This window comes from Cetorhinus maximus, unplaced genomic scaffold (genome assembly GCF_964194155.1).
Source record: "Cetorhinus maximus unplaced genomic scaffold, sCetMax3.hap1.1 HAP1_SCAFFOLD_530, whole genome shotgun sequence".
NCBI lineage: Eukaryota > Metazoa > Chordata > Chondrichthyes > Lamniformes > Cetorhinidae > Cetorhinus > Cetorhinus maximus.
Window position 1 is genome coordinate 263,774 of NW_027596472.1, and position 18,917 is coordinate 282,690.

The 18,917-nt window shown below is 54.4% G+C and overlaps 1 protein-coding gene across 1 annotated transcript in view; it reads right to left on the reverse strand.

Annotated features, from left to right (window-relative positions):
- LOC144673996 (DNA repair protein XRCC1-like) overlaps positions 1–12,151 on the reverse strand; it is a gene marked incomplete at its 5' end in the record, with an annotated part of 36,378 nt that extends 24,227 nt beyond the window's left edge. The window contains 5 exons of the mRNA XM_078535567.1: positions 321–606; positions 8,852–8,996; positions 10,288–10,436; positions 11,241–11,358; positions 12,071–12,151. Coding sequence (XP_078391693.1) covers positions 321–606; positions 8,852–8,996; positions 10,288–10,436; positions 11,241–11,358; positions 12,071–12,151 — 779 coding nt within the window. The remainder of the gene's footprint in view (positions 1–320; positions 607–8,851; positions 8,997–10,287; positions 10,437–11,240; positions 11,359–12,070) is intronic.
- Between the last annotated feature and the right edge of the window lie 6,766 nt (positions 12,152–18,917).

Here is an 18,917-nt window from a genome sequence, read left to right on the forward strand (position 1 = left end):
TATTAAGTACTCATTTTTTTAAATTATCAAATTATTGCTTTGGCATTGCTTTATTTTTGCTCAGCAAGTTGTTTCTTTTCTTCGTACCTCAATATTTTAAAAGAAATTCGCGTTTAATGTTTATGTAAAAACCTTTTCCTTCCAAATGGAAACATGGCCCCTCGGGTGAAAAGATTGGACATGGTCGGAATATGGAGTTAGGTCACATCATCTAATTGAACAACGGAACAGGCTCGAGGGGGCTGAATGGGCCTCCTCCGGCTTCTCTCCCCCGCTCCCGTAGCCCCTATCTCTCTGGAAGAACGGTACTGGTTACGTACATGAGGTGGGTGCTGTCGGAGGACCAGTCGCTCCTGTACTTGGCCCCCATTTCCAGGGCCTTGTCCCGCAGCTCAGAGCGGAAGGGGTTCTGAAAGCCGCTCAGAACGAAGACCGTCCCTTCCAGGACGCGGTGGAAGTCAACCCGCTCGTCGGAGCCCCCTCGCCGCTTCTTCGCCTTCTTCTTAATCGGGGGGTTGCTGCTCGGCGAAGGCTTCCGGGAGGAACCCAGCTGCGGGGCAGCAGCGGCGCCAGCTTTCAGGGAGGGTGGCGAGACAGTCGGTTCAACTGTGGAACGAACAAGGGAGAGAGAGAGAGAGAAAAGGTGACGTTTACCCAGCCAAACAAAACACACAAAAAAGACAAGACTTGCATTTCTCCGGCGCCTCTCGCCACCTCGGGACCGTCCAAAGCGCTTACAGCCAACAAGAGCACTTTTGGATGCACGGTCACTGTTGTGATGTAGGAAACGCGGCAGACAGTTTGTGCACAGCAAGATCCCACAAACAGCAATGTGATAATCATCCCAGACCATCTGTTTTTAGTGATGTTGGTTTAAGGATATATGTTGGCCCCAGGACACCGGGGAGCTTCCACCCTCCCCCACCAACTCTGTTCTTCTTCCACATAACGGCCGCGGGATCTTTTACACTCACCTGAGAGGGCAGACGGGGGGGCTCGGTTTGACATTTCATTGGAAAGACGGCCCCGCCAACAGCGCAGCGTTTGCCCAGTACTGACCCTCCGACAGTGCAGCGCTCCCTCAGTACTGACCCTCCAACAGTGCGGCGCTCCCTCAGTACTGACCCTCCGACAATGCAGCACTGAGGGAGTGCTGCACTGTCGGAGGGTCAGTACTGAGGGAGTGCCGCACTGTCAGAGGGTCAGTACTGAGGGAGAGCTGCACTGTCGGAGGGTCAGTACTGAGGGAGTGCTGCACTGTCGGAGGGTCAGTACTGAGGGAGAGCTGCACTGTCGGAGGGTCAGTACTGAGGGAGTGCTGCACTGTCGGAGGGTCAGTACTGAGGGAGTGCCGCACTGTCAGAGGGTCAGTACTGAGGGAGAGCTGCACTGTCGGAGGGTCAGTACTGAGGGAGTGCCGCACTGTCAGAGGGTCAGTACTGAGGGAGTGCTGCACTGTGGGAGGGTCAGTACTGAGGGAGTGCTGCACTGTGGGAGGGTCAGTACTGAGGGAGTGCTGCACTGTGGGAGGGTCAGTACTGAGGGAGTGCTGCACTGTGGGAGGGTCAGTACTGAGGGACCGCTGCACTGTCGGAGGGTCAGTACTGAGGGAGCGCTGCACTGTCCGAGGGTCAGTACTGAGGGAGTGCTGCCCTGTCGGAGGGTCAGTACTGAGGGAGTGCTGCACTGTCGGAGGGTCAGTACTGAGGGAGTGCCGCACTGTCAGAGGGTCAGTACTGAGGGAGTGCTGCACTGTGGGAGGGTCAGTACTGAGGGAGTGCTGCACTGTCGGAGGGTCAGTACTGAGGGAGTGCTGCACTGTGGGAGGGTCAGTACTGAGGGAGCGCTGCACTGTCGGAGGGTCAGTACTGAGGGAGCGCTGCACTGTCCGAGGGTCAGTACTGAGGGAGTGCTGCACTGTCGGAGGGTCAGTACTGAGGGAGCGCTGCACTGTCGGAGGGTCAGTACTGAGGGAGTGCCGCACTGTCGGAGGGTCAGGGCTGAGGGAGTGCCGCACTGTCAGAGGGTCAGTACTGAGGGAGCGCCGCACCGTCGGAGGGTAAGGGCTGAGGGAGCGCCGCACCGTCTGAGGTGCTGTATTTCAAATGAGATGTTAAACCTTGGCCCTAGCTGGGTAATTGTAAAAGATCCCACGGCCACTATTTGGAAGAGGAACGGGCGGGGGCAGGTTGGGGGTGAGAGTTCTCCCCAGTGCCCTGGAGCCTATATGTATGTCTCAACCCACATCATCAAGGAGGATTATCTGGCCATTATCTCATAGCCGTACGTGGGAGCTTGCTGTGTGCAACTTGAGTGCTGCGTTAGATACAACGGTGACTGCCTTCCATTGGCTGAGGTCGTGAAAGGCTACATAGAAATGCAGGTCTTCCATTACAGGTCAGCCTCATAAGGCTGGAAACCTGAAGCGCCAGATAAATTTCTGTAAAATGAACACTAATCCCCCCCCCACCCCACCCCATCACACACCAGGGGGATGGAGAAGGTTATGAAAGAAGCAGCAGCATCTCTCCCGATTCCTTTTCCCTGTCCTCTTGCAGATCATGTTTAATGCATGGCTCATAATATTCTCGTTTTATTTTAAGAACTGCAATGACACACGTTTGATTTGCATCCGTCACTCACTCTGCATGTATTATTCAGAGATGTACACAGCTTATGCAAAATCGCTTCCCCTCTCTCTATCAGGCACTCAAAAAATAAATCTCAACAACAGCGAGGCTTCAATCATTTGGCATTAAAATCATTAAAAAACCCAGCCCTAGGTCAAATCCTATCCCCTCGATCCACACTTAAAATGATCAAAATTGGCTTCCTTCTTACAACAGAGGCTTTAAAAGTGCTTCATTGGCCGTGAAGCGTTTTGAGGGGGACCCGAAAGGCGCTACGGAAATGCAGGCTTTTCCTTCTCCAGGCCTGTTGACAGGACAGAAGAAAAAGGAGCCGGAGGCCACTCAGCCCCTTTGGACTGCCCCACCCTTCAACGTGATCACGGCTGATCTTGGGCTTTCACTCCACTTTCCCCGCCCGCTCTCCGTCTCCCACACCTCGAATCTCGGAGACGCCCAAAAATCTGTCTACCCCGACCTTCAATACGACTTGATGCTGAAATAGGGCTCATCAAAGCCATCCCGCGGGATAAATGGCTACCCTGATCAGATCGTTTTTGCGCTGCGTATCGCTCAAACTCATGAATGGGCCTAAGGCCGTCACTTTCAGCCCTGAAAAGTGCCCAGTCTGCCTCATTTTACCCTGGAAGGGCAAGGTGTCGCAAAAATGTGAGCAACAGGCGAAGCTAGCTGTAGCAACGCGAGTGGTATTCACAGGATCACGGTGCAGAAGAGGCCCTTCGGCCCATCGAGTCTGCACCGACACATGGAGAAACACACTTGTGTTTCACCACTAACAGGATGCTGCTGTCAAGCCAAAAAGACATTCTGCCCGTCACACAAATGAGGAATGTGGTATATGAATTTCAGTGCCGGGGTGATGCTAGGTATGTAGGCCGTACATCCCCAAAGACCGGTGGATCGTATCAAACAGCATGTCCCAGTCACTGTTCGCAACGGGCAGGGTACAGACCTTACCCAACCAGCCCCGTGCTTGCAAAACACAAAACACAAGTGTCCAACATTAGATGTGATTCCACGATTGGACAACATTTGCTAAATAATCCTCAGTGGGCCAAGAACCACGCTGACAACCAAAGGCTGTCAGTCGGGCTGGGAGTGTGGCACATTTGCGTGTACTGGAGGCTACATATATTAATGCACGGAGCCCTGTTCTTCACAGACAGAAAGAACATGTACGCACATTGCACCTGTTTCAGCTAAGGGACAGCCATTCGCTGACCCATTCCTCAGGGCAATGCCTTGATCAATCAGGGGCAAGCTGCCTGGGTTAAATTTCAAGCATTGCTTGGCAGTTAACTGTCAGTCACCATTAACTGGTTTTTTTTTTTCCACATCTGTTGCATTCTCCGCAGCAATACCTCTACCAATCAGAGTCCACTTGCCAACCAATCAGCACCCTCTTCTCATGCAGCACCACCTTTTAAACAAACTACTTCGAGCGTTTTCAAATCCAGGTGCTTTTTGGCAGCAATTACACACAAGGAGCCTCAAGCGATATGACAACCGGTTTATCCAGAAGCTCAAAGCCCTGAACTGGAACACACGCCCGAAACCAAACTTGCATTGATGTAGCACCTTTCCCATCCGCAAGACACCCCAAATCACGTCAAAGCCTTTAATTTGCTTCCAAAGTGGAGCTGCGGCTCTGATGCAGAGAATGTGGCAGTCGATCTGTGCACAGTAAGCTCCCACAAACCACAATCGTACTGACGGCCTAATTTGCTTCACCAGCAAAACAGGCTTCAGGGTAAAGGCAAGACTTGATCCCCTCCCCCCACCTCCAACCTGCACCAATCCCATCCGCTCCCCTTCCTTGGTCAAAGTCAAGTGAAAAGAGATTACGTAATCAAATCCACTAAAGAACTCAGGAGGGAGGCCCAGTCAGCCTCCTCGAGCCTGTTACACAGGAACAGGAGGAGGCCCATTCAGCCCCCTCGAGCCTGTTACACAGGAACAGGAGGAGGCCCATTCAGCCCCCTCGAGCCTGTTACACAGGAACAGGAGGAGGCCCATTCAGCCCCCTCGAGCCTGTTACATAAGAACAGGAGGAGGCCCATTCAGCCCCCTCGAGCCTGTTACACAGGAACAGGAGGAGGCCCATTCAGCCCCCTCGAGCCTGTTACATAGGAACAGGAGGAGGCCCATTCAGCCCCCTCGAGCCTGTTACATAGGAACAGGAGGAGGCCCATTCAGCCCCCTCGAGCCTGTTACATAGGAACAGGAGGAGGCCCATTCAGCCCCCTCGAGCCTGTTACATAGGAACAGGAGGAGGCCCATTCAGCCCCCTCGAGCCTGTGACACAGCAACAGGAGGAGGCCCATTCAGCCCCCTCGAGCCTGTGACACAGCAACAGGAGGAGGCCCATTCACGGAAGCCTCAAGCTATTGAGCCTATTCTTCCATTCAATGAGATCATGGTTGATCTGCGACTTAATTCCACATACCCACCTTTGCCCCATATCCCTTAATACCTTTGGATAACAAAAATCTATCAATCTCTCAGATGTAAAATTAACTATCGATCGAGCATCGATTTCTGGCGGTGGAAGAGAGTTCCAAACTTCTCCCACCCTTAGTGTGTAGGAGTGTTTCCTAATTTCACTCCTGAAAGGTCGGCCTCTCATTTTTATAGACTCTGCCCCCTAGTCCCAGACTCCCCACAACCAGCGGAAATAGTTTCTCTCTACATGCCCTACATTGGAGGTCTTGTGGCACAGCGGGTGGCATCCCTGCCTCTGAACCAGAAGCTCCGGCTGCAAGATGCATATGAAAAGCGGATGTTGCCACAGCAACTCAGCCTCCCTAAGTGAACCGTGATACCCCACCACCACCTCTCTATTGCATCTGCGGAGAGAGAAATAGAGTTAATGCGTTGAGTCCAGTATGACTCCTCTTCAGAAAAATGTCAGATGAAGCCAACGTGTCTCTCTCACTCACACACACACACACACCTGCAAGTTTATTTCGATCAAGTGCCCATCCAGTTTCCTTTTGAAACCATTCATCATGAATCATGCCACCATCCTCATGGGCAGTGAGTTCCAGGGCATTACCACTCATTGCAGAAAAAGGTTCTTCTTCCCATCCCCTGCCTCCCCAGCATCTCTTGCCCGTAAGCTTAAATCTGTGTCGGAAGCAAAATACTGCGGATGCTGGAATTCTGAAATAAGAACAGAAAATGCTGGAAAAACTCAGCAGATCTGGCAGCGTCTGTGGAGAGAGAAACAGAGTCAACGTTTCACGCGTGTATGACTCTTCTTCAGTGCTCAAGAATAGAAATGTGATGGATTCGATACTGTTTAAGAGGAGGGTGGAGCAAAATAGAAGGTCAAGGGATAGGTGGGAGCTCAGGAGAGATTGACAAAGATGCCATGGACACAAGACAAAGGGAGTGTTAAAGACTAAAGAAGATGCTGATAGTGGTATAAAGGTAAGAAAGCAGAATGTGAACTCTGTGAAAGAACAACATGGAACAGGTGACAGATGGCCCTGTTTGCAAGGAGAGGGGGCTGTGGAGTTGGGGAAAAAGGATCAAAACAAATCAAAAATGTGAAAAACCAAAAAAAAAAAAATTGGATTAAAAAAGGGGTAAAGGTGGAGGAGAGAGTTCATGGTCTGAAATTGTTGGAATCAACGTTAAGTCCGGAAGGCTGTAAAGTGCCTCATTGGAAGATGAGGTGTTGTTCCTCCAGTTTGCGTTGGGCTTCACTGGAATATTGTAGCAGGTCAAGGACAGATACGTGGGCATGAGAGCAGGGTGGGGTGTTGAAATGGCAAGCGACAGGGAGGTCTGGGTCATGCTTGTAGACTGAGTGAAGGTGTTCCGCAAAGTGGTCACCCAGTCTGTGTTTAGTCTCCCCAATGTTGAGGAGATCGCATTGGGAGCAACGAATGCAGTAGACCAAATTGAAGGAGGTGCAAGTGAAGCGCTGCTTCACCTGAAAGGAGTGTTTAGGGCCCTTGGATAGTGAGGAGGGAGGAGGTAAAGGGGCAAGTGTTGCACTTTCTGTGATTGCATGGGAAGGTGCTGTGGGAAGGGGATGAAGAGTTGGGGGTGATGGAGGAGTGGACCAGGGTGTCTGAGAGGAAGGAAACAGTACCTACGAAATACTGACAGGGGGAAGGGGGAGGGGGGAGCTGAGGGGAAGATGTGTTTGGTGGTGGCACCATGCTGGAGTTGCTGGGCCAGCATTTATTGCCCATCCCTAGTTGATCTTGAGAAGGTGGTGGTGAGCTGCCTTCTTGAACTGCTGCAGTCCCTGTGGTGTAGGTACACCCACAGTGCTGTTAGGGAGGGAGTTCCAGGATTTTGACCCAGCGACAGTGAAGGAACAGCAATATATTTCCAAGTCAGGATGGTGAGTGGCTACGAGGGGAACTTCCAGGTGGTGATGTTCCCATCTATCTGCTGCCCTTGTCCTTCTAGATGGTGGTGGTCGTGGGTTTGGAAGGTGCTGTCAAATTCCTGCAGTGCATCTTGTAGATGGTACACACTGCTACTACTGTGCATCGGTGGTGGAGGGAGTCAATGTTTGTGGATGGGGTGCCAATCAAGCGGGGCTGCTTTGTCCTGGATGGTGTCGAGCTTCTTGAGTGTTGTGGGAGCTGCACTCATCCAGGCAAGCGGGGAGTATTCCATCACACTCCTGACTTGTGCCTTGTCGATGGTGGACAGGCTTTGGAGAGTCAGGAGGTGAGTTACTCGCCGCAGGATTCCCAGCCTCTGACCTGCTCTTGTAGCCACAGTATTCATATGGCTAGTCCAGTTCAGTTTCTGGTCAATGGTAACCCCCAGGATATTGATAGTGGGAGATTCAGCGATTGTAATGCAATCAGACATCAAGGGGTGATGGTTAGATTGTCTCTTGTTGGAGATGGTCATCGCCTGGCACTTGTGTGGCACGAATGTTACTTGCCACTTGTCAACCCAAGTCTGGATATTGTTCAGGTCTTGCTGCATTTGGACATGGCCTGTTTCAGTATCTGAGGCGTCGCGAATGGTGCTGAACATTGTGCAACCATTAGCGAACATCCCCACTTCTGATCTTATGATGGAAGGAAAGTCATTGATGAAGCAGCTGAAGATGGTTGGGCTGAGGACACCACCCTGAGGAACTCCTGCAGTGATGTCCTGGAGCTGGGATGATTGACCTCCAACAACCACAACCATCTTCCTTTGTGCTCGGTGTGACCCCAACCAGTGGAGAGTTTACCCCCGATTCCCATTGACTTCAGTTTTGCTAAGGCTCATTGATGCCACGCTCGGTCAAATGCTGCCTTAATGTCAAGGGCAGTCACTCTCACCCCACCTCTGAAATTCAGCTCTTTTGTCCATGTTTGAACCAAAGTTGTAATGAGGTCAGGATCTGAGTGGCCCTGGCGGAACCCAAACTGGGCGTCAGTGAGCAGGTTAATGCTAAGCAAGTGGCCCCTGATAGCACTGTCGATGACCCCCTTCCATCACTTTAATTTAACTGGGAGAATAGGATGGAGTCCTTGACTCCATTTCTTTTTATTTTTTTTTTTCTATCTTACCTTTAATGCCACTATCAGCACCTTCTTCAGTCTTTAACACTACCATTAATACTCCTTTGGTTGAGTCCATGACATCTTTGTCAAATTTCTCCTTAGCTCCCACCTATCCCTGGCCTTCTATTTTGCTCCACCCCCTCTTAAATAGTATAGAATCCATCACATCTCTACTTCTCTTTAGCTCTGAAGGAATCATACGGACTCGAAACGTTAACTCTGTTTCCCTCTCCGCAGACGCTGCCGGACCTGCTGTGCTTTTCCAGCATTTTCTGTTTTTCATCTTAAAACGGTGTCCCCCTGGTCCTTGCTAATGAGAAAAGCTTCCCTTTGTCTACCTGATCTAAACCTGTCCTAATCTTGTCCACCTCGATCAGATTCCGCCCCCCCCCACCCCCCCTCAATCTCCTTTGCTCCAAGGAGAACAACCCCAGCTTCTCCAACCCAACCTTGCAGCTAAAACCCCTCATCCCCTGGACCCATTCCGGTCAATCTCCTCCTCCGAAGGATCCTCACCTCCTTCCGAAAGCTCGGTGACCAGAACTGGACACAATACTCTAGCTGTGATCTAACCAGAGCTGTGCAAAGCTGTGGCATAACTGGCTTTGTTTTAAACTCTTGCATCACCAAATATCTTGAATATTATCTTTCCATGTATTGAAATACATCTACCTTTGATTTTCTTCGTCGCAGACACCAGCGGGCTTGTCTTCTTACTCGAAGATTCAGATCCTTCCCCGGAGCTCTCCTTTTTGACGGAAAGGCCTCCCGTCCTCTCCTTTGGAAAATCAAACTTCCTTTTTCCTGGAGTTGGCTGCTGTAATGCAAATCAGGTAACCGTTCACTGTCACATTTCCCACAACAGCAATACAATTCTCCCGGGGCGGGGAGTCAGTCACAGCGCTTTCGAGTTTTTTTTTAAATACGATGAATCACAATCGAACTTACAGCACAGAAACAGGCCACTCGGCCCTTCTGCTCTGGGCCAGTGTTGATGCTCAGCACGGGCCTCTGTTAATGGGATCCCCCCGCCCCCAAAGCCAGACAGTGAAATGTGAAACGAGACACAAATCCTTTTCTCGATAGTGGGTTTATTTGCAGAATGCAGCATTACATATGTCTAACTCCTATCTACAAACACCCAGGGTCTCGGCAGTCTTTCTTTATATGTGCTCAAGAGACTTAATCAATCGGTGCCCTTCACCTGTGTATTGTTGGTCTACTAATACAATTAATGTAGCATTATCAGCCTCCTGCTACCCCACATTCATCTCACCCCAACAACCTATCCTTTCTCCCTCATGTATTTACCTTAAATGCATTTATACCGCTCACCTCAACCACTCCCTATGGTAGCAAGTTCCACATTCTCACCATTCTCTGGGCAAATAGGTTTCTCCCGAATTCCCCATTGGATTTATTAGTGACTATCCAGCAAGGTCTTGTAGCACAGTGGGTAGAGTCTCTGCTTCTGAGCCAGAAGGGCTAGGTTCAAATCCCACCCCAGGACTTGATGGCCAAGTAAGGTGTGTTCATAATGCAGCCAAGCAGGTTGAGGATCAACCTGCAAATCCTTCCAACACACACCAATGCCAGGTAGTAGGAGTGGGAGCCACGTGATGGAAAGAACATTGGAGCCTCCACCATCACTATCCATAGCTCCAGACTACAAAGTGCATGTCGCCATAGCAACTCGGACTCCCTGAGTGAACTGCATCACGCCGCACCACCAGCATCTCATATTGATCGTCCCCTAGTTCTGGTCTCCCCCAACAAGTGGAAACCTCTTCTCCCCCATCTACCCTATTGAAACCCTTTCATAATTTTTAAAAGATCTCTATCAAGTCACCCCCTCCGCCTTCTCCTTTCTGGAGGAAAAAAACAGCCCCAGCCTGTTCAATCCTTCCTGAATTCCATCTACCCAGACATAACTGACGTTCCTTAACAGCCGGCACCAGCAAGATGGGCTGAACAGTCTCCCTCAGGGCTGCACGATTCGTGGATCGGGACCCATGTCCACACTCTGACCGCCTTACAGTCACCCCCCACCGACTGAGGGAAACACGCCATACTGCCGCCCTCGCGTTGCAAGAAGGGAAAGGGCATACCTTTGGAGAAGGCGAGCTGGGGCCGGGCTTTGCTGCAGATTTCTCCTTGGGTGCAACCGAAGAGCTTGGAGACGTGACACCACTCGCCTGCAAAGCTGCTGCCGCGTAGCTCGCCGTGGGCTTGTCGCTTTGTGATGGAGGAGAGGTGGCTGGAGGAGAAAGCAGGCAATAAAAAGTAACGGCCACACACGCTGGGGCACGCGATCGGACCACAGCAGAAAACGGTGGTGATTCTCCCTCCCACACCCCAAAACCCCTGCCAACCGCGCTCAAGTGACTGGGGTTTGATTTTATGTACAGAATTTGTATTGTGTTACTATCCTCCACTGACTGCATTTTTTTGCTAGAGAAATCACCCTGTCTTAATCGGGAGACTTTGCTGTAATTCCACTCATGAGTTCTGTTTGCTGGAGTTCGCAGAGACTCTTTAACTAAACTCTGAAGACTGTTTGCTATAGTATGCTGTATATAGACTTTAGACTGCTTGCTGTAGTGCGCTGTTTAAATACACTCTGTAGACTGTTAGCTGCAGTGTGCTGATAACTAGACTCTGTAGACTGCAGTGATGTGCTGCAGTGTGCTGATAACTAGACTCTGTAGACTGCTGTGGTGTGCTGCAGTGTGCTGATAACTAGACTCTGTAGACTGCTGTGGTGTGCTGCAGTGTGCTGATAACTAGACTCTGTAGACTGCTGTGGTGTGTTGTTTATCTAGACTCTGTAGGCTGCTGCAGCGTGTTTACCTAGGCTGTGTAGACTGCTGTGGCGTGCTGTTTAACTAGACTCTGTAGACTGCTGTGGTGTGCTGTTTAACAATCTAGATCATTTTCTATACAAGTAGAGTTTTCTGTAAGCCCTGCCCAAAACCTGCCATAAATGATGCCCTCACTGCTTGCGAGGGGACCATGCCCTCTCTGTCCCAACAACACCATGTCTCGCTCCTGGGATACTGACCTGTGGGTGGACTGAGCTGTGGTCTGCTAGCCCGGCTGAAAAACAAGCTGCCTGGCTTCAGACTGTTCCCGCTCCCTTCCTCCTCCTTCACAACAAACTGACCCAGTTTGGTGATCTTCTGCTGGCAAGAAGGGCAAGCAAAGGCAAGTTAAAAAATATACACACACACACACACACATAGCTCCTTACCGAAGTTACATTGAACTAAGTACAGGCAAAACAGTCAATGCAACAACTTGCATTTAATTCACACCTTCAAAGTAGAAAACGTCCCAAAAGCAACTATCAAACAATGTTTGACCCCGAACCATATAAGGAGATATTGGGGACAGGTGACCAAAAGCTGCGTCAGAGGGAGGTTTTTAAGAAGCGTCTTAAGTAGGAGAGGATCTCCTTCCATCCAAAGTCCATCTCTATAACCTCCTCCAGTCCCTACAACCCTCCTGTCTTTGTAACCTCCCCCAACCCCTACAACCCTCAGACATCTCTGCTCTCTGGCCTCTTGAGCATCTCCCGCTTCCCATCGCTCCACCATTGGCGGCCGTGCCTTCAGCTACCTGGGGGCCCCAAGCTCAGGAATTCCCTCCCTAAACCTCTCCGCCTCCTTTAAGGTGCCTCCTTTAAATCCTACCTCTCTGACGCAGCTTTTTGGTTCAGCTGTTCCTATTATCTCTCGCGGCTTGGTGTCAAAAATCGGTTTTGTAACCTTCCCGTCAAGTGACGTGCGAGTCTTATTACGTTAAAGGTGCTACATGAACACAGGCTGTAGTCCAAGGGACCAGAAGGGGAGAGGATGCAGGCAGGTTCTACGGGTTTACATTCACACTCACCGGTGAGGAGGGACCAGCAAGCTTCTCAGCGTCGTCTGGAGTGGAGTAAAACCTGATGAACGAGAGGCCATACGCCAAATTCTACGTTGTTGTGGGGTGGTGGAGTAAGAAAAAAAAATTAGTCAACGGCATGAATGTCACACGTGCACTCACAGCCTTTGTAACGCTCTAAAACTCCCATTATAACCTCGTTTCACGCGAAGGAAATAAATACGTCCCTTCAGCTGCCAAGGCCTGAATTTCTGGATTCACTTCCTGAGCCTCCCTCCCAGAAACTGAACTGGACGAGCCATATAAATACTGTGGCTACAAGAGCAGGTCAGAGGCTGGGAATCCTGCAGGGAGTAACTGACCTCCTGACTCCCCAAAGCCTGTCCACCATCTACAAGGCACGAGTCAGGAGTGTGATGGAATACTCTCTGTATTATAAAGGGTTAACAGGTGGGACATGCTAATGTACCACTGACACCCATCAGCCTTGTGTTAGACTCTCTCACCAAACAGATTACAGAGTCTCCAGCCCCTACAACTCTACCAATCCCTGTGAGCACCTCTAACCTCTACAACCCCCCCTATCTCTGTAACTTCCTCCAGGCCCTACAACCCTCCCTATCTCTGTAACCTCCTCCAGCCCCTACAAACCTCTTCCAGCCCCTACAACCCTTCCTATCTCTGTAACCTCCTCCAGGCCCCACAACCCTCCCTATCTCTGTAACCTCCTCCAGCCCCTACAACCCTCCGAGATCTCTGCGCCTGTCCGATTCCGATCTCTTGAGCGTTCCCCCGATTCCCATCGCTCCATCACTGGGGACCATGCCTGTGGCTGCCTGAGTCCTAAGCTCTGAACTTCCCTCCCTAAACCCCCTCCACACCACTGTTGGAGCTGTCAAACATTAAAGGGAGAGTCGGGTTGTTGGTTTATCTCTTGCTGAGTAATTCCGCTGCACAACCGCATTCAAGATTAACAAGTGGTGTAGATCACTATCAACTGACTCACAACTATTAGTACCACATTGCGGGGCTGAATCACACATTAATCTCCCATTAACCACAAGCAACGTACTTGCTGACTATACCCTTGCTGACTGGTATGCCAATTATATTGTTTGCGTCTATTGTCCACAGTGCTACTGGGCAGGGGGGGGGTTAAATAAGGCAGTAGGGCCCCTCGTCTTTCCGCCTCACAGTGAGTAAGCCATTCTCCAACTGCACTGGTTTGCCTTCCTATTGCCTCTTTGACTGTTTCCACTTTTAATGGTGGCCACCAACCCAGCCAGCGGCCAGGGGGAACCACCGCTGCCCAATTCTCCTGAAACCTGTCTTCCAAAGGGTCTCGTGCGGCCGGTAGGAACGTACGGCCGTGAATGCCGGGCCAGCAAGGAGAGTGACGGCGCCTCGGATAAGGCCATTTGAAACGAAAGGGTTCAGGCGGACACCAGGTACGTCATGGGCGGCCAAGTGAGTGGGCGCTGGGTGTAACTGGCGGAACTTGTTTGAGCCAGTGATGTCAAGGGAGCTCACGTATTTTGGACGCGTGGCGCGAAGAGGAGGAGGGTGTATTGAGGACAAAAAAAAAAGAGGGGGGGCGACGCGAGGCAAAACGCCTGGGAAACGTGCGCAAGGGAGACCCAATGGGCGGATAATATCAGGACATGGACTGGCCTCCATATGGGACAGGCAGCGAGGGCAGCGGAGAATAGAAAGCAGTGGAGAAAGATTGTTCATCGTGTGGCCAACCCTCAGGACGTTAACAGATCAAAGACAGACAGGCAGACAATTAAATTGTAAAGATTCAGATGTGATGGGCAGTGTTTAATTCAGCACCTAGAGTACTCAAAGAAGAAGTGGGATACTGGGTTTGGGTGGGTCGGAAGCAGACAAACGTCGTTGTTTTCTTTTTAAAAAAAATTTATTCACAGGATGTGAGCGTCGCTGGATGGGCCCAGCATTTATTACCCATCCCTAATTGCCCCTCGAGAAGGTGGCTGTGAGCTGCCTTCTTGAACCGCTGCAGTCCCTGTGGTGTAGGTGCACCCACAGTGCTGTTAGGGAGGGAGTTCCAGGATTTTGACCCAGTGAAGGAACGGCCGATATATTTCCAAGTCGGGATGGTGAGTGACTCCAAGGGAAACTTCCAGGTGGTGGTGTTCCCATGTGTCTGCTGCCCTTGTCCTTCTAGATGGTGGTGGTCGTGGGTTTGGAAGGTGCTGTCTAAGGAGTCTTGGTGAGTTGCTGCAGTGCATCTTGTAGACGGTGCGCACACTGCTGCTACTGTGCGTCGGTGGTGGAGGGAGTGAATGTTTAATAGGTGGATACCCTTATGCCGAATCAGGCTGCAGAAGGTATTCCGTGAGTCAGGACCGTTTTATTGTGAAACGACAGAAAATGCCATGTTCCACCCCTCCCTTCTGGATTCTCTCCCTGTCCAGAAACAGACCACCCCCAGTCCCCCACCCGACACCCACCCCCAGTCCCCCACCCCGACACCCACCCCCAGTCCCCCACCCCGACACCCACCCCCAGTCCCCCACCCCGACACCCACCCCCAGTCCCCCACCCCGACACCCACCCCCAGTCCCCCACCCCGACACCCACCCCCAGTCCCCCACCCCGACACCCACCCCCAGTCCCCCACCCCGACACCCACCCCCAGTCCCCCACCCCGACACCCACCCCCAGTCCCCCACCCCATACCCCAGTCCCCCACCCCATACCCCAGTCCCCCACCCCATACCCCACTCCATACCCCACTCCCCCACCCCATACCCCACTCCCCCACCCCATTCCCCCACCCCATACCCACACCCCCTACCCCACACCCCACCCCATACCCCCACACCCCACCCCCATACCCCACACCCACCCCATACCCCACACCCACCCCTACCCCGACACCCACCCCCACACACCCACCCCATACCCCGACACCCACCCCCACCCTCACTCCCATCCCGTCTCCCACCCAGCCCCCCACCCCGTCTCCCACCCAGCCCCCCACCCCCACCCCGTCTCACACCCAGCCCCCCACCCCGACACCCAGCCCCCCACCCCCACCCCGACACCCAGCCCCCACCCCGACACCCAGCCCCCCACCCCCACCCCGACACCCAGCCCCCCACCCCCACCCCGACACCCAGCCCCCCACCCCCACCCCGACACCCAGCCCCCCACCCCCACCCCGACACCCAGCCCCCCACCCCGACACCCAGCCCCCCACCCACACCCAGCCCCCCACCCACACCCAGCCCCACACCCACACCCAGCCCCACACCCACACCCAGCCCCACACCCACACCCAGCCCCACACCCACACCCCGACCCCCACCCACACCCCCACCCCGACACCCACCCCCAGTCCCCCACCCCGACACCCACCCCCAGTCCCCCACCCCGACACCCACCCCCAGTCCCCCACCCCGACACCCACCCCCAGTCCCCCACCCCGACACCCACCCCCAGTCCCCCACCCCGACACCCACCCCCAGTCCCCCACCCCGACACCCACCCCCAGTCCCCCACCCCGACACCCACCCCCAGTCCCCCACCCCGACACCCACCCCCAGTCCCCCACCCCGACACCCACCCCCAGTCCCCCACCCCGACACCCACCCCCAGTCCCCCACCCCATACCCCACACCCACCCCATACCCCACACCCACCCCATACCCCACACCCACCCCATACCCCACACCCACCCCATACCCCACACCCACCCCATACCCCACACCCACCCCATACCCCACACCCACCCCATACCCCACACCCACACCCCACACCCAACACCCACACCCCACACCCACCCCATACCCCACACCCACACCCCACACCCACCCCATACCCCACACCCACCCCATACCCCACACCCACCCCATACCCCACACCCACCCCATACCCCACACCCACCCCATACCCCACACCCACCCCATACCCCACACCCACCCCATACCCCACACCCACCCCATACCCCGACACCCACCCCATACCCCACACCCACCCCATACCCCGACACCCACCCCATACCCCGACACCCACCCCATACCCCGACACCCACCCCATACCCCGACACCCACCCCATACCCCGACACCCACCCCATACCCCGACACCCACCCCATACCCCGACACCCACCCCATACCCCGACACCCACCCCGACACCCACCCCCACCCCGACACCCACCCCCACCCCGACACCCACCCCCACCCCGACACCCACCCCCACCCTCACCCCCATCCCGTCTCCCACCCAGCCCCCCACCCCGTCTCCCACCCAGCCCCCCACCCCCACCCCGTCTCACACCCAGCCCCCCACCCCGACACCCAGCCCCCCCACCCACACCCCGACACCCAGCCCCCCCACCCACACCCCGACACCCAGCCCCCCACCCCGACACCCAGCCCCCCACCCCGACACCCACCCACACCCCGACACCCACCCACACCCCGACACCCACCCACACCCACACCCCGACACCCACCCACACCCCGACACCCACCCCACCCACACCCCGACACCCAGACACCCACCCCACCCACACCCCGACACCCACCCCCACTCACACCCCGACACCCACCCCACCCCGACACCCACCCCACCCACACCCCGACACCCACCCCACCCCGACACCCACCCCACCCACACCCCGACACCCACCCCACCCACACCCCGACACCCACCCCATCTCCCACCCTGACCCCCACCCCATCTCCCACCCTCACGCCAACCCTGACACCCACCCCAACACCCCCACCCCGACACCCAGTCCCCCACCGCCACACTGTCGCCGACACCATCCCCCACACCCCCACCCAGACCCCCACCTTGACACCCACCCTCATCCCCCCCACCCCGACACCCACCCCCAGCCCCAGTCCCCCACCCCGACACCCAGTCCCCCACCCCGACACCCAGTCCCCCACCCCGACACCCCCACCCGACCCCTCACCCCTACCCCCCCACCGACACCCACCTCAACCCCGACACCATCCCCCACCCCGACACCCAGTCCCCCACCCCCGACACCCAGTCCCCCACCCCCGACACCCAGTCCCCCACCCCCGACACCCAGTCCCCCACCCCCGACACCCAGTCCCCCACCCCCGACACCCAGTCCCCCAACCCCGACACCCAGTCCCCCAACCCCGACACCCAGCCCCCACACCCGACACCCACACCCACCCCACCCCGACCCCCACCCTGACACCCATCCCGACCTCCATCCCCACCCCGACCCCCATCCCCACCCCGACCCCCATCCCCACCCCGACCCCCATCCCGACACCCATCCCCACCCCCACCCCCACCCCGACACGGTAAAAACCCAGCTCTTAATTCCAGGCTTCAATGAGCATCGCCTGCTCTCAATTCACTCTGAAGCTTGTCCTTAAAGGGACCTGCATTTCTAAGGTGGTCAGGGCATCTCGCCGAGGACAGCACTCACTGAGGAGTGTCGAGATAAATACCTGTTTTCTTAAAAGCATTATTACAACGCCCTTTACTTACAGCGCTCTTAGATTGTCTAGTGTTACGATTAAGATGGGGGGTAGGGATTCTGTCATTACCGACACATCTGAACAGGAGACTTCCGACCAACAATGTTCAAGAACCATAGGTCACCTCACTTTGGGAAGGAGGTGAGGGTCCTTGAGAGGGGAGGTGGGGAGGAGATTGACCGGAATGGGTCCAGGGATGAGGGATTTTAGCTCCAAGGTTGGGTTGGAGAAGCTGGGGTTGTTCTCCTTGGAACAAAGGAGATTGGGGGCGGGGGGGGAGAGAGGCGGGGATCTGATCGAGGTGGACAAGATGATGACGGGTTTGGATAAGGTAGACAAAGAGAAGCTGTTCACATTAGCAGGAACCAGGGGTGACCCAGATTGAAGGTTTTGGGCAGGGGGGGTGGGGGGGATGTGAGGAAGATCGATTTTTACCCAGCGAGTGGTAATGAGCTAGAACTCGTTGCCCACGAGGATGGTGGAAGCAGAGACGATGAACGATTTCAAAAGAAAAATTAGACGGGGGACTGGAGGGAAATAAACTTGCAGGGATACGGGGATAGAGCAGGGGAATGGGAATGCCCGACAGAGAGAGACGGCATGGACTCGATGGGCCGAATGGCCTCCTCCTGCACCGAAATCCTGGTTGACCTTGTTCCCGTGAGTCATCGAAAGCGAAGCAGGCAGGTGCAAGCAAGCAATGAGGAAGGCAAATGGTACGTCTATGTTGGCCTTTATTGCAAGAGGATTTGAGTACTGGAGTGACGAAGTCTTGCTTCAATTGTATAGGGGCCTTGGTGAGATCGCACCTGGGAGTATTGTGCACAGTTTCGGTCTCCTTACCGAAGGAAGCATATACTCGCCATAGAGGGAGGGCGACGAAGGCTCACCAGGCTAATCCCTGGGATGGCGGGATTGTTTTACGAGGAGAGACGGAGGAAACTGAGCCTGTATTCTCCTGAGTTTCTAAGAACGAGAGGTGATCGAATTGAAGCAGACAAAATTCTTACAGGGCTCGACAGGGTCGATACAGGAAGGGTGTTTCCACTGGGCTGGGTGGTCGGTGGGGGGGGGGTGTCTAGGACCAGCGGACACGGTCTCAGAATAAGGGGTCGGCCATTTAGGACTGAGACGAGGGTGAATTTCTTCACTCGGAGTTGCGGGGGTGGGGGGGCGCGAATCTTTGGAATTCTCTGTCCCACAGGGCTGCGGAGGCTCAGTCATTGAGCGTGCTCCAGACAGAGGTCGACAGATTTCCAGATATTAAAGAAATCAAGGAATGTGGGGATAGGGCGGGGAAATGGCACTGAGGCAGATGATCAGCCGTGATCTAACTGAGTGACGGAGCAGACACGAGG